The 22,321-nt window shown below is 43.6% G+C and overlaps 1 protein-coding gene across 1 annotated transcript; it reads right to left on the minus strand.

Moving 5' to 3' along the window:
- Window positions 1-2,656: 2,656 nt before the first annotated feature.
- Window positions 2,657-3,769, minus strand: LOC139274594 (dual specificity tyrosine-phosphorylation-regulated kinase 2-like). The gene has a single exon (XM_070891274.1). The coding sequence runs from the start codon at window positions 3,767-3,769 to the stop codon at window positions 2,657-2,659; it is 1,113 nt and encodes a 370-aa protein (XP_070747375.1).
- Window positions 3,770-22,321: the final 18,552 nt, after the last annotated feature.

The following is a 22,321-nucleotide window of genomic DNA, read 5'->3' on the forward strand; positions in this document are numbered from 1 at the left end:
GAAGCAGAGGAGGGGCCAGTTGTTGCCTTCATTTTAACTGCTCCTCCACCCAGTTTCTGCCAGGCCAGGGGAGTTAAAATTGGGGCCATAAATCAGTGGTCTGGTTATAGAATCTGGGTCGCAGGACATTAGCTGACACTTGCTATTTTTTTTACCCCTTCTGCCTTGTTCAAATATATTCTCCTGTCCTGCGATTTTATTGAACTGAGGAAGCCTCCCCCGATCCTGGATATTTTTCCGGGGTCAGCAACGGAGGCTCACAGCAGGCATACCTCGGTGCCTACATTACAATTGCAGACCCACATATTTTCGGCCTCAACATCTTATGTAAATACAAATTTATCATTACCTTGGGAGACCATGTCAGGACCTCAACTTGCCCAAAGAAAAGGCACGAGTACATTCTAAACTACAGCAAGTCTCACAAAAATGTCAAACTGTAACCCTTTCTTTCTCTTCCCTAGAGGCATGCCTAGATTGCCTTGCCCTTAGTTGGGGTCTGATAGCAGGAAAGCCCAATGATATCCCCATCTGACATCCCCACACATACATGCACTTCCAGGCAGGGGTCACTGGATAGCAATCAGGAAAAAAATTCCTCGTTGATTGTATCCTCTTCCCTATTAAAGGGACATTATTAAAGGAAATGGGTGACCTTTCCCACTTTACACTGCCAGCAGGATCCCGATCACCAGCACAGCTAGCAGAAATTTGGGTGTGTGTTGCATCTGATTTTCTGACCATCATGTGGAGCGCATACATTACAATAATTTCTTATAGGTGCTCCTGGTTAGCAAAGCTCCCCACTGGAATTGCGGTCAGAAATTTCCACGAATACGTTATCCAACTAAACAACAAGGTCTATTTCGTTTTGCCTGGTGAGTGCAATGAATGTTTCAGTAAGTTGTCATTGTTTGTGGGAACAGCTATGATATTCAAATTAACTGTGCATTTATAATGAGCAAAACTGGATTATCAGCTATAAGGGGTAAATTTTATGAGATCGTGTACCTGGCGCACAGCCTTGTTTGATGGACGACAGATCAAACAATCAGCAACAGAGGTAGTGAACCCATTCACAACTCTCCTGATTTTCTTGTTACTAATAACTGGAAAAATAGGATGGTCTGACCACATGCACAACTGCTTAATCCAACCTCCCAATGATCCTCTCCAAAAGTGCCATCTCCTAAAATGTGCTAAATAGGCTACAAGACAAAACCGTGTACAATTCTACCTGGCACATCAATAGGGGTCCTTACCTTTATGGGATCTTTTAAAATGTGGACCCTACAGTAGGTTTCTGTTACTGCATATTGAAGAAAATTCTGAATTGTGTGTGGTACTTGGGGTTTTAGACACTACTTACTGTGACAGCACAGTGTTGTGGTGTGTTGAAGCTTCAAAACGTGTCTTAGAATAGCAAGGCATGGGTAAGTTCCTTTGATTTCCCACTTGGTAAGCTCAAAGTCTCACATGTGCAGGCACTGCTCCCAGAGGGAAGGATGGGAAATTGGAGAGAAGATCACCTCAGACACTTCTCAGTTTGCTGCTTGTAGGGTGCCATTGTCCTCGGCCAGGTTACCTGCCTGTCCTTTTAGTTTGAAAATTACATAGCACAAGGGACTAAAAAAGAGAAAGAGGCAAAAATATAAAATAGCATACAAATAAATAAACTGATTTGTATTTCTCTATCTGAGCTGTACCAATGATAGTTCCTTTCTGCAAACTCCTTTAATGTATCATATACCTTCATAAAACAGGAACTGATGCAATAAAATATCCTGGACACAAACTCAAAATATAAATGGCAAATTATCACTCCTCAATTGTTAAAAAATCGAGGTGAACTACCTATGCTTTTTGACATTGGCAGCTTTGTCACTAAGAAAAATCACCACAATGCTATGGAGTTGCTGTTCATTTGCAAATGCACCTAGACAGTGGTATCTCTGCATATATATTAACACAGCACCTCAGACAAACCAATGGAATCAGCAACCCTTAGCTCATTCCCCCTATGTGCCTGGACACTGCTACCTCTCTTCCAATACATATAAATGTCCGCTTTAGACTGCCAGCTAATATTCAGTTTCCAATGGAAGTATAGATCCTAACTAAGGTGAAAGTACAATAACTAACAGGCCAAATCCATTGTTAAGTGAGAATCTTTTAAATGAATATAGTCTTCCTTGGTTATTTTATTTTAGAAAGTGAATGGGTTAAAGCCACTTTTGTTCACAGCAGTTTCATCAGTAAATACAAGGACACTTTTGGCCTTCAAATATGTGGGGAGCAAAGGAGTACCACACAGCTATTTCTGTGTGGGGTTCTACTGATATAAAATAAATAATTATCCAATCAAAGAACACCTTTTAATTTGTGCATCTAGCCCAACTGCTTTACTGTGAATGTCGATGGATAGTTTGTGTCATTGAACAGTGTAAACCGATGTGTACAGTGTGGCCAGGCAGGTGCTGCCCAGTAGTCCTGGAGCATGCTCAGTGCAGACTTACAGCCTTGTAATAATTAAAGACCTGTTGGCTCAAGTCACATTGGAATGTAGAAAGGAAGAAATTGTGTTCCCTGTATACCGCATGCCACACGAATTCATATTCTGACTGAGTAACAGTAATTACTTTCTTCAAGTTTCCAATCAACTGACCAGCTTTGGCAGTACAGTTGTCTGAGTCATGTTGCGATTGGGATCATTATTTTGATTGGATCTCAGCTTGTTGGCAATGCTGGCAGAAGTAGGAGGTAGTTTAGCCACTGCGTCCAAGAGAGCAGTCGGGCTTGTTGACATGCGTTTTACAAATGTTGTTTTGTCATTCATTGGAGGCTTTGGCAGACGTCTTCGCAGCCAAGGGTGCCTTAAGGCCTGTGCTGGTGTCATGCGTAAGGCAGGATCCCACTCCAGGCAGTGTTTCAGGAAGTCAATGAAGGATTGGTCGTCGCAGCCCTTTAGAGCGCTGGTCCAGTCCCGTTGACCAGGGGGACCTCGATTTTTTCCTCTCCGAGATCGTCCACCATTTAAATGCACAGTCCCATCAGGAAGTGTTACAACCGAAGAATATCTAGGGTAACCCTTAGAACTGATGAACATTTTGGCCCTTTTGGAAAATTCCAGCAGTAGTTTAGATGGCATTCCTAACAATTCCATCATGCAAGCTAGCTGATCTCCCTCATCTTCCCCTGGTAGCAGTGGATGTCCAGTCAGCAGTTCAGCAAGAATGCATCCCAAACTCCACATATCAATAGACATCCCATACCGTGCTCCGAGAATCACCTCAGGAGCTCGGTAAAAACGTGATTGAATGTATGTGTAAATTCTTTGATGGTCATAGCAGCTGGACCCAAAGTCAATCACTTTAACTCCACTACGGCCCTGTTGCTTCAACAGGATGTTCTCAGGCTTCAAGTCACAATGGATGACATGGCTCTTATGCAAAGCATCAAGGCACTGCAGGATGGAGTGTGCAAATTTACGGACCAAGGGCAGACTGAATCCTTGGAACTTATTCTTTTTGATGAGTTCATAGAGGTTCATGCTGAATAGTTCAAAGGTCATACAGATGTGGTTATGGAAGGAAAAACTCTCATAGATATGGATGACATTCATGATGTTGTCCTTATCTTGCTTCCTCAGATGCTCCAGCCCATGACCTTTCCATCTCCCATGACATGAGCTCAATGGTCTTTTCCTCGTCGGGCATGAGGTGTTTAAGGTTGGGGATATCCCATCCGGCGGCCTGCCTTTCGCAGGCATTGTGCGCCATTTTCTGCTGCAACGAGACTAAAAGTCAATTAGTGGAAGGCTGGCAGTTGAGGAGTGTGTGCCAAGTGATATGAGAGAACTGGAGTAAGAGATGTGGTGGTATCAGCCTGTTAAGGTGGAGAAAGGGAGTTAGGACTGTTCATGCAAATACTTGCTTTTAGGAAAGATGGGTAATTATGATGTGAGATCCCGAGTTAGTTCACCCCTACCCCGCCAAACAGAATGCATTATGAGAGTTAGTTGTACAGCTGTTACTTTTGTTTTTGAAGACTAAGGTCCTCCACCAGCCTGTCCTCGCCGCACAGCACTGCCCCCAGTCATCAAGATCCATGGCGCGGCCCTGGACAATGTGAACCATTTCCCATATCTCGGGTGCCCCTTATCAACAAGAGCAGACATTGATGACGAGATTCAACACAGCCTCCAGTGCGCCAGTGCAGCCTTCGGTCGCCTAAGGAAAAGAGTGTTCGAAGACCAGGCCCTCAAATCTACCACCAAGCTCATGGTCTACAGGACTGTAGTAATACCCACCCTCCTGTATGGCTCAGAGACATGGACAATGTAGACACCTCAAGTCGCTGGAGAAATACCACCAACGATGTCTCCGCAAGATCCTACAAATCCCCTGGGAGGACAGATGCACCAACATTAGCATCCTCAACCAGGCCAACATCCCCAGCATTGAAGCACTGACTACACTTGATCAGCTCTGCTGGGCAGGCCACATTGTCCGCATGTCAGACACGAGACTCCCAAAGCAAGCGCTCTACTCGGAACTCCTTCACGACAAACAAGCCAAAGGTGGGCAGAGGAAACTTTACAAGGACACCCTCAAAGCCTCCCTGATAAAGTGCAACATTCTCATCAACACCTGGGAGTCCCTGGCCAAAGACCCCCCCTAAGTGGAGGAAGTGCATCCGGGAGGGCGCTGAGCACCTTGAGTCTCATTGCCGAGACCATGCAGAAATCAAGCGCAGGCAGTGGAAAGAGCATGCGGCAAATCTGTCCCACCAACCCTTTCCCTCAACGACTATCTGTCCCACCTGTGACTCCGTGCTAGTGCTACCTCCCTCCACATAGCATGAGTGATACTTCTGGCAGGTTTCCTGCCACAGACACCCACAGCTGATAACCCCTAATCTCAATTTCATCAAGGAGAGCTTGCAGGTCAGACTTTGAAACTGTGGCATTTTCTGTGCTAATTGTTTTGTTTGACTGCAGGTGCCAGCTGCTCCTGCGGTACACATTTTTGCAAAATGGCACAAAACATTCATGAGGCATGCGGTCAAGCTAGCTGACTGTCAGGTAAGCGAGTCAAGCACTGTCCCTTACTTAACTGCTGCTCCCCCATCCAATTGCTGCAATCTACAGGCAGAATGGCAGCACTCTAATTCTCATATATCCCAGCAGATTACACCCATTTTACACAAGCTTTACACCAAGCACTATTCCAATAAGCAAATGTTCTAACCCAGGAAACTCATAAAAATCTCCCAAAATCACCAGTGGACACTTATTTTTCCAGCAGTGTAAAGGCCTTGCCAATCACCACGTGGATATACCTACCACTTAAGTTACAAAGTTAACAACTTGCTTTCACATGTAAAGAGTTTTCTTAAGTTAGGACCAGTGTCAACTTTTGCTAGTTTTCTAGATTGGTATATATAGACTAGGTTAAGGCATTTTCTTGTGGCAGGGAAAAGTGAGGTTTACTCTGCATCAATTAAAAACATACCTGATTAGGGAGTGCTTGATGCTAACATTTGATGGTAAAAATGGAAAAGCATGCCCTGCACTCACATCCATTACCTTGAAAATGTTCTCAACTTTATTTTTTTCCAGCATTGGAGACTGTATAAGCAAACAGCATGTGTCTGCTGCTTCATAGGACTAGTTTGTGATGGTACTCTCAACCTGATACAGGTATCAATACTTGAGTATGAGAGTACAACAGACAGTAGGAACAGCATATTTCAATTAGGGTAAAATGATCTGCTAATGTGTATAATCATCCTACCCACCCTGGAAATTTATGTGAAAGGCCCATAACGAGTTATCTAATGTAGACGTGTGTCCCTCTTGATTCTCATCCTCCAGGGTCATTAAGTCCTTCAACAAATAAGATTTGGTTACTGTCTGATACCTGCTCCTGCCCCACGGTATTATCCACCTCACATCATACTTTAGATGAATAGCATGTTGAAAACCACTGTGTCACATTACTAACTCATTACACCGTGCTTGATCTGACAAGTGTCTAACCTGCTGGCAGATGTAATGGTGAGTCTTCCAATTATACCTGTCAGATCCATGCTGTGCAACATGGCTTCTAATCTCTGTCCTGGGTAAGCAATAGATGGTGTTTTTTTCACCTTATTCAGGCTGGTTAATGTGCTCCAAAATTTCTTATGAAGATTTCCAAGCAGTTTGTTCATGTAGCTCCACGGAGCTTTGATTTACTATAATCTGATAAACCACGTGCTTATCTATATAGTCTTGTTTTTTGAAAAAAAATTGTTTACTTTTATGATTTTCAAAGTGACAAATATCTCTTGCTGAGCAAAAGAACCGTTTAGCTTTTTATCAGGTCTGGTAAAGCACTGGCTGGGTACAAGACAAAGCTTCCTCTATACTACACCCACAAAATGCCATCATCTCAAAGCCACAGATAAGCACTGCTAATGCAGCAGTGCGATTTCACTATGATGTACACCAGCCATACGTGTGGCATCCCTGAGAAAAGCTGCTCAATTATAGACAGTTTCGTGGTGTGAATTTTTATCCACTGGGAACTAGGTTAAGGCTAGCCAGCAGAGAGAAGGGACATACATCCCATTTCTCTGATTTGGATCTGATTCCAGTTTCCTTCAGTCAAGGATGCAAATAAAAATTATGATAAATGTAAGACACCTTAAGGGAATGTTTATATTTTTACTGCAATTAAAGAGGTTGTGAAATCACTATTTATATTCTCAGCATTATTAGGGGTTAATTCTCTCGCGGTCTCCCTCTCTCCTCCACCGTAAATCCCATTTACACGTGTAAATCCTATTCGCAAACGTAAATGGGGTCTCCGCCAAATTTCCACCAAAGCTATGACAGCGGAGAAGAAGATGCCCTGAAGAAATTCACCGCTAATGTTTCTTTTACTTGGTGCCAGGAAACTGATGGTGGCAATCATTTTCTTGTCTTCATTACTCAGCACTAAACTTCTTTTGGATGCTAAATTGCCGCATGATCTCCCTTGCTTCCTGCCCCGAAGAACACTCACTCATGTTTACAGACTCAGTTGTCCTATTCTTTGCATGATCATTAATGTTCCTGGTCTGTTTTTGTGCCTGCATTAACATGGTGCTTGTTGACAGCTGAGAAAAGGTCAAAACTAGTTAATGGATTAATTTAGATCTTCCACCCTGTCAGTCTCTGTAACTGATACTGATTAAAGTTGAAACACCTTATGTTGATAAAATGTGTCTTGCATGAGAAAACAGATCAAAAAGTACAGATTTTTTTTAACATAAAAGAATAAATATGTGACTGACCTATAGCATCAATGAAATTATGATGGCAGTGTATCAGATATAGCAAATTATACAGATTTTCTGGTACCCTTCACATTGAAATAAAGGATCACCATTACAATGAAAACCCAATAAAATCACATAGTTAAGATAGGATAACATCACAATACAAAAGCTTAGAAGCTTTGCTTCTCTGTTCCACCTAATATGGTGCAGATTAAATGGAGCTTTTAAAATTATGACCTTCAGTAATTGGGTGATTTTAATCCGTGTGATCAGGGTTTCACCTGTTTTGGGGAAAGGAATAGCAGTATTTCAAAAAACAATACAAAAGCAAAATACTGTTGGAATCTGAAATAAAAACAGAAAATACTGGAAATACTCAGCAGGTCAGGCAGCATTTGTGGAAACAAAGGATGAGTCTTGATAGGGTGCAAACGGAAATAGCAGAATCATCAACACCTGCCGTGGGAAAGAGAAAAAACAGAAAAATAGAAAAAAAGTAGCGACAGAGGTTATGATTTGAAATTGTTGAACTCGATGTTGAGTCCAGAAGGTTATAAAGTGCCTAAACGAAAGATGAGGTGCTGTTCCTTGAGCTTATGTTGAGCTTCATTGGAACAGTGCAAGAGGCTGAGGATGGAGAGATCAGAGAATAGAAACATGGAAAATAGGTGCAGGAGTAGGCCATTCGGCCCTTCGAGCCCGCACCACCATTCAATAAGATCATGACTGATCATTCACCTCAGTACCCCTTTCCTGCTTTCTCTCCATACCCCTCGATCCCTTTAGCCGTAAGGGCCATATCTAACTCCCTCTTGAATATATCCAATGAACTGGCATCAACAACTCTCTGCGGTAGAGAATTCCACAGGTTAACAACTCTCTGAGTGAAGAAGTTTCTCCTCATCTCAGTCCTAACTGGTTTACCCCTTATCCTTAGACTGTGACCCCTGGTTCTGGACTTCCCCAACATTGGGAACATTCTTCCTGCATCTAACCTGTCCAGTCCCGTCAGAATTTTATATGTTTCTATGAGATCCCCTCTCATTCTTCTAAACTCCAGTGAATACAGGCCCAGTCGATCCAGTCTCTCCTCATATGTCAGTCAAGCCACCCCAGAAATCAGTCTGGTGAACCTTCGCTGTACTCCCTCAATAGCAAGAACATCCTTCCTCAGATTAGGAGACCAAAACTGAACACATATTCCAGGTGAGGCCTCACCAAGGCCCTGTACAACTGCAGTAAGACTTCCCTGCTCCTATACTCAAATCCCCTACCTATGAAGGCCAACATGCCATTTGCCTTCTTCACCGCCTGCTGTACCTGCATGCCGTATCTGCATGCCAACTTTCAATGATTGATGTACCATGACACCCAGGTCTCATTGCACCTCCCCTTTTCCTAAACTGCCGCCATTCAGATAATATTCTACCTTCATGTTTTTGCCCCAAAAGTGGATAACCTCACATTTATCCACATTACACTGCATCTGCCCGCTCACCTAACCTGTCCAAGTCACCCTGCAGCCTCTTAGCAACCTCCTCACAGCTCATACCACCACCCAGCTTAGTGTCATCTGCAAACTTGGAGATATTACACTCAATTCCTTCCTCTAAATCATTGATGTATATTGTAAATAGCTGGAGTCCCAGCACTAAGCCCTGCGGCACCCCACTAGTCACTGCCTGCCATTCTGAAAAGGATCCCGACTCTCTGCTTCCTGTCTGTCAACCAGTTCCCTATCCACATCAATATATTACCCCCAATACCATGTGCTTTAATTTTGCACACCAATCTCTTGTGTGGGACCTTGTCAAAAGCCTTTTGAAAGTCCAAATATACCACATCCACTGGTTCTCCCTTGTCCACTCTACTAGTTACATCCTCAAAAAATTCTAAAAGATTTGTCAAGCATGATTTCCCTTTCATAAATCTATTCTGACTTGGACCAATCATTCACTGCTTTCCAAATGTGCTGCTATTTCATCTTTAATAATTGATTCCAACATTTTCCCCACTACTGATGTCAGGCTAACCGAGCAGAGAATTAAAGTGACAGGCCACTGGAAGGTCGGGGTCATGCTCACGGACTGAATGAAGGTGTTCTGCAAAGTGGTCACCCAATCTGAGATTGGTCTCCCCAATGTAGAGGAGACCACATCGTGAGCAGCGAACACAGTATACTAAATTGAAAGAAGTACAAGTAAATCGTTGTTTCACTTGGAATGATTGTCTTTTGTTTCTTAACTTGTCCCATTACCATCTCCTTTTGCCTTGCACCATCATCCCTTTTGTCTCTTAATCTCTTCTATTATCACCTTCCCTTTTGTTCTTGCCTCCCATCCAGACATTCCCTGCCCCTACACTTGCTCAAAATACTGTTACATCTCTAACTTTTTCCAGTTCTGACGAAAGGTCTTCATCCTGAAACAGTGGGCCCAATTTTGGTCAACCCGTTTTTTTGGCGCACTGACCCTTTATGTGCCAACTTTGTGCGCTGGAAAGGGCGGCAAAAAATGTTCTTAGTATCCTGGCCCTTCTGCCGAGTGTCCCGGGCTCTGGCGCGGCATCCATGGTGGAGTGGGGGCGCGGAACTACAGCCCTGCACTGAAAACACTGCTGGCAGCTGTCCGCATGCACAGTGGAGTCTGCACGCATACTCCTTACCCTCCCAGTGTGTCCTGCAAGCTGTCAGCAGGACCCAATGTTCACCACCCCTAGCCATGGCCGAATGGTCGCCCACGTCTGAATGCAGCCCAGGCTGCCAGAACCCACCCGAGATGTCGTCAAGCCCAGCCATTCCTCTCCCTCCTTCCGATGCCGTCAAGCCCTGTCTTTCCTCTTCCTCCCTCCCGATGCCATGGAGCCCAGCCTTTCCTCTCCCTTCCCCCAAACCCCCCCCCCCCACCGCAAGCCTCCCGATGCGTCTTTGCCGACCGCCCCTATCCCATACTGAATGGACTCCCGTACAGGCCAGCCCGCTGCTTTCCCAAGCCCAAGATAGCATTTACTTCAAATATTTAATTGTTAATTAATTGTTTACCTGAGTTCTTTATTTTTATTTCATTATTTTAACTTTTATTTGGAATGTTTGCTGCTTGGTGCTTGGGTGCAGGTCCTTACTTACTTACATGAGCCGATTTCATAACTGCCCACAAAGTTTTTCAGAGCTGGCCACATACGCTGACCTAAGTCAATTTGGTTAAGTGTCAGCTGGCCAAAACAGGCGTAAGTGTCTGGGAACGCCCCCCTTTGAAAAAAGAACTGAACTAAAAAAATCGTACCGAACTAAAAGTTACTCTGGAGCAAGTTTATTGGAGAAAATGGGGTTTTTTAAACTTACGTCAGAAAAATCAATTTACTCCAAAAAAATTGATGCAAGTCATGGCCAAAATTGGGCCCATTAACTCAGTTTCTCTCTCCACAGATGCTGCCTGACTTGCTGAGTATTTCCAGCATTTTCTGTTTTTTTTTTAGAAAACAATGTTTAACTCTGGGGCTTAGGTTTGAATTGATGAAAAATGGGTGCGAAAAACTTATCTGAACAAAATTAATGAACATTATTTATATATTGGAACATTTTTCTATGCTAAAGACACTGCATAGATGCTGGTTATTGTTGCAGTTTGGAGTAACCACAGTACAGTTTTCAGAAGATATGAACTGCTATATCTGAGAACAAACATGAACTATTTGGGCAAGTGTTCACTTTGGCAGTACTGTTTTAGTGAATTGCTTAAAAAGACTGAGTACTCTTCATAGGATAACACAGGCTTACAAATTCTTATAGTCAAATGTTATAATCTCCCTTCATCTCCTGAAGGTATTCATTCTTTGTTGGGGTACGGGCTTGGGCACTGGGCTTCCGTTCATTACCGCTCAGAAAAATTTCTTACATAATGCATGAAATTATATTCTCAAAAGCAGTAATGGCACTCTGTCAGTGCCACATGCTAGTCAGAGTAGGAATCGCAGGATAGCTCAGATGAATACGTGGCTTGAGGAATGGTGCACAATGGAGGGATTCAAATTCCTGAGACATTGGAACCAGATCTGGGGGAGGTGGGACCAGTACAAACCGGACGGTCTGCACCTGGGCAGGACCGGAACCAATGTCCTAGGGGGGGGGGGGAGTGTTTGCTAGTGTTGTTGGGGAGAAGTTAAACTAATATGGCAGGGGGATGGGAACCTATGCAGGGAGACAGAGGGAAGTAGAATGGGGCAGAAGCAAAAGATAGAAAGAAGAAAAGTAAAAGTGGAGGGCAGAGAAACCTAAGGCAAAAAGCAAAAAAGGCCACATTACACCAAAATTCTAAAGGGGCAAAGTGTGTTAGAAACACAAGCCTGAAAACTCTGTGCCTCAATGCGAGGAGTATTCGGAATAAGGTGGACGAATTAACTGCGCAGATAGCAGTTAAAGGGTATGATGTAATTGGCATCACAGAGACATGGCTCCAGGGTGACCAAGGCTGGGAACTCAACATCCAGGGGTATTCAACAGTTAGGAAGGATAGACAGAAAGGAAAAGGAGGCGGGGTGGCATTGCTGGTTAAAGAGGAAATTAATGCAATAGTAAGAAAAGACATTAGTTTGGATGATGTGGAATCGGTATGGATGGAGCTGTGGAATACCAAGGGGCAGAAAACGCTAGTGGGAGTTGTGTACAGACCTCCAAACAGTAGTAGTGAGGTTGAGGACAGCATCAAAGAAGAAATTAGGGATGTGTGCAATAAAGGTACAGCAGTTACCATGGGTGACTTTAATCTACATATAGATTGGGCTAACCAAACTGGTAGCAATGTGGTGGAGGAGGATTTCCTGGAGTGTATTTAGGGATGATTTTCTAGACCAATATGTTGAGGAACCAGCTAGGGAGCTGGCCATCCTAGACTGGGTGATGTGTAATGAGAAAGGACTAATTAGCAATCTTGTTGTGCGAGGCCCCTTGGGGAAGAGTAACCATAACATGGTAGAATTCTGTATTAAGATGGAAAGTGACACAGTTAATTCAGAAACTAGGATCCTGAACTTAAGGAAAGGTAACTTCGATGGTTTGAGGCGTGAATTGGCTAGAATAGACTGGCAAATGATACTTAAAGGGTTGACAGTGGATAGGCAATGGCAAACATTTAAAGATCACATGGATGAACTTCAGCAATTGTACATCCCTGTCTGGAGTAAAAATAAAATGGTGAAGGTGGCTCAACCATGGCTAACAAGGGAAATTAAGGATAGTGTTAAATCCAAGGAAGAGGCATATAAATTGGTCAGAAAAAGCAACAAACCTGACGACTGGGAGAAATTTAGAATTCAGCAGAGGAGGACAAAGGGTTTAATTCAGAGGGGGAAAATAGAGAACGAGAAGAAGCTTGCCGGGAACATAAAAACTGACTACAAAAGCTTCTATAGATATGTGAAGAGAAAAATATTAGTGAAGACAAACGTAGGTCCCTTGCATTCTGATTCAGATGAATTTATAATGAGGAACAAAGAAATGGCAGACCAATTGAACAAATACTTTGGTTCTGTCTTCATGAAGGAAGACACAAATAACCTTTCGGAAGTACTAGGGGACTGAGGGTCTAGTGAGAAGGAGGAACTGAAGGATATCCTTAGTAGGCGGGAAATTGTGTTCGGGAAATTGATGGGATTGAAGGCTGATAAATCCCCGGGGCTTAATAGTCTGCATCCCAGAGTACTTCAGGAAGTGGCCCTAGAAATAGTGGATGCATTGGTGATCATTTTCCAGCAGTCTATCGACTCTGGATTAGTACCTATGGACTGGAGGGTAGCTAATGTAACACCACTTTTTAAAAAAGGAGAGAGAGAGAAAACAGTAATTCTGACATCATCAGTAGTGGGGAAAATGTTGGAATCAATTATTAAGGATGAAATAGCTATGGACTGGAGGGTAGCTAACGTAACACCACTTTTTAAAAAAGGAGGGAGAGAAAAAACGGGTAATTATAGACAGGTTAGCCTAACATCAGTGGTGGGGAAAATGTTGGAATCAATTATTAAGGATGAAATAGCAGTGCATTTGGAAAGTAGTGACAGGAACGGTCCAAGTCAGCATGGATTTATGAAGGGGAAATCATGCTTGACAAATCTTCTGGAATTTTTTGAGGATTTAACTAGTAGAGTGGACAAGGGAGAACCAGTGGATGTGGTGTATTTGGACTTTCAAAAGCCATTTGACAAGGTCCCACACAAGAGATTGGTGTGCAAAATCAAAGCACATGGTATTGGGGGTAATATACTGATGTGGATAGAGAACTGGTTGGCAGACAGGAAGCAGAGAGTCGGGATAAATGCATCCTTTTCGGAATGGAAACTAGTGACTAGTAGAATGCCGCAGGGCTCAGTGCTGGGACCGCAGATCTTTACAATATACATCAATGATTTGGATGAAGGAATTGAGTGTAATATCTCCAAGTTTGCGGATGACACTAAACTGGATGGCGGTGTGAGCTGTGAGAGGGACGCTAGGAGGCTGCAGGTCGACTTGGACAGGTTAGGTGAGTGGGCAAAAGCATAGCAGATGCAGTATAATGTGGATAAACGTGAGGATATCCACTTTGGGGGCAAAAACGCGAAGACAGAATATTATCTGAATGGCGGCAGATTAGGAAAATGGGAGGTGCAACGAGACCTGGATGTTATGGTTCATCAGTCATTGAAAGTGGGCATACAGATACAGCAGGCGGTGAAGAAGGCAAATGGTAAGTTGGCCTTCATAGCTAGAGGATTTGAGTATAGAAGCAGGGAGGTCTTACTGCAGTTGTACAGGGCCTTGGTGAGGCCTCACCTGGAATATTGTGTTCAGTTTTGGTCTCCTAATCTGAGGAAGGACGTTCTTGCTATTGAGGGAGTGCAGCGAAGGTTCATCAGACTGATTCCCGGAATGGCAGGACTGACATATGAGGAGAGACTGGATCAACTGGGCCTTTATACATTGGAGTTTAGAAAGATGAGAGGGGATCTCACAGAAACATATAAGATTCTGACGGGACGGGACAGGTTAGATGCGGGTAGAATGTTCCCGATGTTGGGGAACTCCAGAACCAGGGGACACAGTCTTAGGATAAGTTGTAAGCCATTTAGGACTGAGATGAGGAGAAACTTCTTCACTTAGAGAATTGTTAACCTGTGGAATTCCCTGCCGCAGAGAGTTGTTGATGCCAGTTAATTGGATATATTCAAGAGGGAGTTAGATATGGCCCTTACGGCTAAGGGGATCAAGGGATATGGAGAGAAAGCAGGAAAGGGGTACTGAGGGAATGATTAGCCATGATCTTATTGAATGGCGGTGCAGACTCGAAGGGCCAAATGGCCTACTCCTGCACCTATCTTCTATGTTTCTATGTCCCAAAACACAGGAAGGCAAATTTTCCAATTATTTTCTCCCAGTACTGGGAGCGTGCATCAGAAAAAATGCATGTATTCGGCCCATGGTTTTCTGTTCATTATGATTAATGGGAAGTGGGAAGTGCTTGAACATGATTTCTCTGATATCTGCTTCAAATGAGCAAGGTGCCAGGCTAGGGGCACACAATCAGAAAATTAGCCTCAACATGTACCGTCACTGGAACAATTATATTCATAATGATGCCCTTGTTCTTATCCCGTGCCATTGGATATGAGTATCCCCCGATGCCAACCCAGAGTTCAGAGTTCCAGTCCCCACTGCCTGGGATTGTCTGGAGTGGGCAGTGCTCTCTTGACAGGTGATGTGATTGATGACATCTCTACGGGACTGCCAGACCCCACAAGAAAAAGACACACGTTCACATGTCAGAAATCTACTGGACCGTTAGTGTCTTTAAAAAAATTTTGCAACCACTTCCATTGTATGAGCTACAGCATTTTGCACATATAGAAGAATATTGACCCTGAAAGAGACACACATATTATTTGCCAAAAAGGAAACCCCCAAGAGCGAGATGGCGGGGCACATGAACTCCATGCAGCACATCGGCCAAATGCAATGTTTTCTCTTGAGGCCTGCACATAGTTGTTTCTGTAAACCGGAAAGAATTCAAAACTTTACAAACTATTTGAACTAAAATTACTCAGCATGGGTTTTTACATTCCAAGTGATTGATTTTCCCATTGTTATGCATAAATCAATGTTTATTTTTACATTAATTATACATCAAAACTTCCTAATTAGTATCAAGTAATGTTTCATGGAATAGGTTTTAAACTGGAGTCTCTGCATCCTAGGAGTCTGTGAGGGGAGCCAGGAGGTCTGTGAGCTCACTCGATCTTTGTGGGTGATCAGATCTCCCTATTATTCTGTATTGCTGAATTACTTCAAAGTAATTTCGGTTGCAAAAGATGCCTGCAATGGTAGCACTCTTCAGCAGCTGACAAGGTCTTTCAGAAGTTAGGGTAGGTCAATATCTCCCACACTGAAAAGCTTGAACACCACTGTGCTATTGGAGACAAGTGCTTAGTACCTGCCTGCGATTCCACTGGTCATCTACTTCTACATGATGCAGACCCAGATAGTCCTCTCTGTGTGCCAGGTATAAAGCACAGAATTCAAGGGGCTTTTTTGTAAGATGACAAAGCCCATTAACTCGATATCTAGACACAAGTTAAAATGAGTTTCCTGCTCTCGTCCTGAACTAGAAAATGTAATTCACTTTGCATCCAATTTCCACCCTTCTTTCACCTTCACAAGGTCCATTTCCGACTCTTCCCTTCCCTTCCTCGACATCTCTGTCTCAATTTCTGGGGATAGAGTATTGACAAACATTCACTATAAGCCCACTGACTCCCACAGCTACCTGGACTACACGTCCTCCCACCCCACTTCCTGTAAGGACTCTATTCCATTCTTCCAGTTTCTCCGTCTCCGTCGCATCTGCTCTGATGATGTCACCTTCTGCACGAGTGCCTCTGACATGTCTTCCTTTTTCCTCATGGTTAACATGGCCCTCAACTGTGTCTGTTCTATTTCCTGCACCTCTGATCTCACCCCTTCCCCTCCCTCTCAGAACCATGACAGAATTCCCCTTTCACCCCACCAGCCTCTATGCTCAACGGATCATCCTACGCCATTTCCGCCATCTCCAGCGTGATCCCACCACCAATCATATCTTCCCCTCCCCTCCCCTCTCAGCATTCCAAAGAGACCGCCCCCTCTGCAAGACCCTGGTCCATTCCGCAGTCACCCCAGCACCCCCTCACCTTCCCATAGCACCTTCCCGTGCAAGTGCAGGAGATGCAACACCTGCCCTTTTACCTCCTCCCTTCCCACTGTCCAGGGCCCCAAACACTCCTTCCAGGCGAAACAGTGATTTACGTGTACTTCTTTCAATTTACTATGCTGTATTCGCTGCTCACGATGTGGTCTCCTCTACATTGGGAAGACCAAATGCAGATTGGGTGACCACTTTGCAGAACATCTCCGTTCAGTCCGCAAGGTGACCCCGAGCTTCCGGTCACCTGTGACTTTAATTCTCCGCTCCATTCCCATTCTGACCTCTCCGTCCTCAGCCTCTTGCACTGTTCCAATGAAGCTCAATGCAAGCTCAAGGAACAGCACCTCATCTTTCGTTTAGGCCCTTTACAGCCTTCCGGACTCAACATCGAGTTCAACAATTTCAGACCATAACCTCTGCCCACATTTTGTTCCCTTTCCTCGTTTTCTTTTTTAACAAAAACTCCCCTCCCCTCTTTATTTTTAATTTGTTTCGCTCTGTTTTACATGGCAGCTGGTAATCATTCTGCCATTCACACCCTCTAGACTCACCTTTTGTTTCCTAATTTGTGCTATTACCATCTCAATTAAACCCCTTTGTCTCTCAAATTTTTTCTGCCTTCCACCCTATCACATACCTTCCTTTTTGTTCTTTCCCCCCCCACCTCCCCCACCCCCTTTTCAGGGCCCCAGCACTTACTTAAGAATCTGTTATATTTCAAACTATTGTCAGTTCTGATGAAGAGTCTTCAACCTGAAACATAACTCTGTTTCTCTCTCCACAGATGCTGAGATTTCCAGCATTTTCTGTTTTTATTTCAGATTCCAGCATCTGCAGTATTTTACTTTTGTGTTAAAATGTATGTGCTTTCCCTACCCGTTCCTCTCCTCGGGACTCAATAAGAAATACGGTGGGAAATGGAAACTGAACTCCAAACTATGTGTGTTGCTGATTTAAATGAACACAAATACAATTATAAAAGCCAAATGGGCAGAGAAGTAGAGCTGCAAATTAGAGAGAGGAAAATACTTTGTATTAGTTGTTAAGAAGGGCAGCTATAATTCCAGTTTAAAGTTAATCTATTTTAAAATCTTTTATTCCTTTTGAAGAAACCACACTGAGCAAACTTTAATGCAATGTGGCACCGTAATCAATCAGAAAGAAATTATAATACTTCTGTTATGTGGTAAGTGATGATGAACTTGAAAGATTATTGATGGAAATTTTCTGAGATCCCTTATCACTGACATGGTGATATGTAGTGCGAGCAGATGACTTGTTGGAAAATCACAAGTTCGCTGATTTTTTTCAACAGGCAGAAAATTGCAGCCAGTGCACCTACGATTTTGCAATCAGTCTCCTCGCTGCACACAAAGCCCTGCTGGTGACATGGGGTCTTAGAAAATTTACCCCACTGATCCAAGCTATGCACAGGTGTTGTCTTAACTTGTATGTGATTGGTGTGATAAGATCACTGAAGCACCTTCGAGTCGATGAATGCACCGACTGATGTCCGCTTCATCATACCGTTGGCTGCAGTAACTCCTCTGAGCCAGGCGACCCTCACCCAATGATGTCATCACTCATCGGCACTCACCATTGAAATAAAGATATTCAAAAATCTATAGAAAGGCAGAAAGAAAAAGAAACAAGACAATGTAAATCAGAATTACAAAGTTGTAACTCTTTTAATTTTTCAAGGAGAGGATAAAACAATGACTCTTTTTCTCTAAATAACGAGGAAACTGAAAACTGGCTGAATAGTTCGTTCCAAATCAAAATAATACTATGGCATAAAAACGTTAACTCTACTTTCTCTCCACAGATGCTGCCTGACCTGCTGAGATTTCCAGCATTTTTCTGTTTTTATTCCAGATTCCAGCATCCGCAGTATTTTGCTTCGATATAAATGCATGTCTTTTTTCTTTTCTTATTATCCTGACAAGGTAAGTTGAAGAATTTCTACTGTGAATACTTAACACTATTACTTATTTGTTTGTAGGTCCCTTGTAGTGGATTCGGGTGAATTTATAATGGGGAACAAAGAAATGGCAGACCAATTGAACGTGTACTTTGGTTCTGTCTTCACAAAGGAAGACACAAATAACCTTCCGGATGTACTAGGGGACCGAGGGTCTAGTGAGAAGGAGGAACTGAAGGATATCCTTAGTAGGCGGGAAATTGTGTTCGGGAAATTGATGGGATTGAAGGCTGATAAATCCCCGGGGCTTAATAGTCTGCATCCCAGAGTACTTCAGGAAGTGGCCCTAGAAATAGTGGATGCATTGGTGATCATTTTCCAGCAGTCTATCGACTCTGGATTAGTACCTATGGACTGGAGGGTAGCTAATGTAACACCACTTTTTAAAAAAGGAGAGAGAGAGAAAACAGTAATTCTGACATCATCAGTAGTGGGGAAAATGTTGGAATCAATTATTAAGGATGAAATAGCTATGGACTGGAGGGTAGCTAACGTAACACCACTTTTTAAAAAAGGAGGGAGAGAAAAAACGGGTAATTATAGACAGGTTAGCCTAACATCAGTGGTGGGGAAAATGTTGGAATCAATTATTAAGGATGAAATAGCAGTGCATTTGGAAAGTAGTGACAGGAACGGTCCAAGTCAGCATGGATTTATGAAGGGGAAATCATGCTTGACAAATCTTCTGGAATTTTTTGAGGATTTAACTAGTAGAGTGGACAAGGGAGAACCAGTGGATGTGGTGTATTTGGACTTTCAAAAGCCATTTGACAAGGTCCCACACAAGAGATTGGTGTGCAAAATCAAAGCACATGGTATTGGGGGTAATATACTGATGTGGATAGAGAACTGGTTGGCAGACAGGAAGCAGAGAGTCGGGATAAATGCATCCTTTTCGGAATGGAAACTAGTGACTAGTAGAATGCCGCAGGGCTCAGTGCTGGGACCGCAGATCTTTACAATATACATCAATGATTTGGATGAAGGAATTGAGTGTAATATCTCCAAGTTTGCGGATGACACTAAACTGGATGGCGGTGTGAGCTGTGAGAGGGACGCTAGGAGGCTGCAGGTCGACTTGGACAGGTTAGGTGAGTGGGCAAAAGCATAGCAGATGCAGTATAATGTGGATAAACGTGAGGATATCCACTTTGGGGGCAAAAACGCGAAGACAGAATATTATCTGAATGGCGGCAGATTAGGAAAATGGGAGGTGCAACGAGACCTGGATGTTATGGTTCATCAGTCATTGAAAGTGGGCATACAGATACAGCAGGCGGTGAAGAAGGCAAATGGTAAGTTGGCCTTCATAGCTAGAGGATTTGAGTATAGAAGCAGGGAGGTCTTACTGCAGTTGTACAGGGCCTTGGTGAGGCCTCACCTGGAATATTGTGTTCAGTTTTGGTCTCCTAATCTGAGGAAGGACGTTCTTGCTATTGAGGGAGTGCAGCGAAGGTTCATCAGACTGATTCCCGGAATGGCAGGACTGACATATGAGGAGAGACTGGATCAACTGGGCCTTTATACATTGGAGTTTAGAAAGATGAGAGGGGATCTCACAGAAACATATAAGATTCTGACGGGACGGGACAGGTTAGATGCGGGTAGAATGTTCCCGATGTTGGGGAACTCCAGAACCAGGGGACACAGTCTTAGGATAAGTTGTAAGCCATTTAGGACTGAGATGAGGAGAAACTTCTTCACTTAGAGAATTGTTAACCTGTGGAATTCCCTGCCGCAGAGAGTTGTTGATGCCAGTTAATTGGATATATTCAAGAGGGAGTTAGATATGGCCCTTACGGCTAAGGGGATCAAGGGATATGGAGAGAAAGCAGGAAAGGGGTACTGAGGGAATGATTAGCCATGATCTTATTGAATGGCGGTGCAGACTCGAAGGGCCAAATGGCCTACTCCTGCACCTATCTTCTATGTTTCTATGTCCCAAAACACAGGAAGGCAAATTTTCCAATTATTTTCTCCCAGTACTGGGAGCGTGCATCAGAAAAAATGCATGTATTCGGCCCATGGTTTTCTGTTCATTATGATTAATGGGAAGTGGGAAGTGCTTGAACATGATTTCTCTGATATCTGCTTCAAATGAGCAAGGTGCCAGGCTAGGGGCACACAATCAGAAAATTAGCCTCAACATGTACCGTCACTGGAACAATTATATTCATAATGATGCCCTTGTTCTTATCCCGTGCCATTGGATATGAGTATCCCCCGATGCCAACCCAGAGTTCAGAGTTCCAGTCCCCACTGCCTGGGATTGTCTGGAGTGGGCAGTGCTCTCTTGACAGGTGATGTGATTGATGACATCTCTACGGGACTGCCAGACCCCACAAGAAAAAGACACACGTTCACATGTCAGAAATCTACTGGACCGTTAGTGTCTTTAAAAAAATTTTGCAACCACTTCCATTGTATGAGCTACAGCATTTTGCACATATAGAAGAATATTGACCCTGAAAGAGACACACATATTATTTGCCAAAAAGGAAACCCCCAAGAGCGAGATGGCGGGGCACATGAACTCCATGCAGCACATCGGCCAAATGCAATGTTTTCTCTTGAGGCCTGCACATAGTTGTTTCTGTAAACCGGAAAGAATTCAAAACTTTACAAACTATTTGAACTAAAATTACTCAGCATGGGTTTTTACATTCCAAGTGATTGATTTTCCCATTGTTATGCATAAATCAATGTTTATTTTTACATTAATTATACATCAAAACTTCCTAATTAGTATCAAGTAATGTTTCATGGAATAGGTTTTAAACTGGAGTCTCTGCATCCTAGGAGTCTGTGAGGGGAGCCAGGAGGTCTGTGAGCTCACTCGATCTTTGTGGGTGATCAGATCTCCCTATTATTCTGTATTGCTGAATTACTTCAAAGTAATTTCGGTTGCAAAAGATGCCTGCAATGGTAGCACTCTTCAGCAGCTGACAAGGTCTTTCAGAAGTTAGGGTAGGTCAATATCTCCCACACTGAAAAGCTTGAACACCACTGTGCTATTGGAGACAAGTGCTTAGTACCTGCCTGCGATTCCACTGGTCATCTACTTCTACATGATGCAGACCCAGATAGTCCTCTCTGTGTGCCAGGTATAAAGCACAGAATTCAAGGGGCTTTTTTGTAAGATGACAAAGCCCATTAACTCGATATCTAGACACAAGTTAAAATGAGTTTCCTGCTCTCGTCCTGAACTAGAAAATGTAATTCACTTTGCATCCAATTTCCACCCTTCTTTCACCTTCACAAGGTCCATTTCCGACTCTTCCCTTCCCTTCCTCGACATCTCTGTCTCAATTTCTGGGGATAGAGTATTGACAAACATTCACTATAAGCCCACTGACTCCCACAGCTACCTGGACTACACGTCCTCCCACCCCACTTCCTGTAAGGACTCTATTCCATTCTTCCAGTTTCTCCGTCTCCGTCGCATCTGCTCTGATGATGTCACCTTCTGCACGAGTGCCTCTGACATGTCTTCCTTTTTCCTCATGGTTAACATGGCCCTCAACTGTGTCTGTTCTATTTCCTGCACCTCTGATCTCACCCCTTCCCCTCCCTCTCAGAACCATGACAGAATTCCCCTTTCACCCCACCAGCCTCTATGCTCAACGGATCATCCTACGCCATTTCCGCCATCTCCAGCGTGATCCCACCACCAATCATATCTTCCCCTCCCCTCCCCTCTCAGCATTCCAAAGAGACCGCCCCCTCTGCAAGACCCTGGTCCATTCCGCAGTCACCCCAGCACCCCCTCACCTTCCCATAGCACCTTCCCGTGCAAGTGCAGGAGATGCAACACCTGCCCTTTTAC

This window comes from Pristiophorus japonicus, chromosome 10 (assembly GCF_044704955.1).
Source record: "Pristiophorus japonicus isolate sPriJap1 chromosome 10, sPriJap1.hap1, whole genome shotgun sequence".
Taxonomy (NCBI): domain Eukaryota; kingdom Metazoa; phylum Chordata; class Chondrichthyes; family Pristiophoridae; genus Pristiophorus; species Pristiophorus japonicus.

Excerpts from the sequence above, each read along its gene's own strand:
- LOC139274594 (XM_070891274.1), bottom strand. The coding sequence starts at position 3,769 with ATGCCTGCGAAAGGCAGGCCGCCGGATGGGATATCCCCAACCTTAAAC.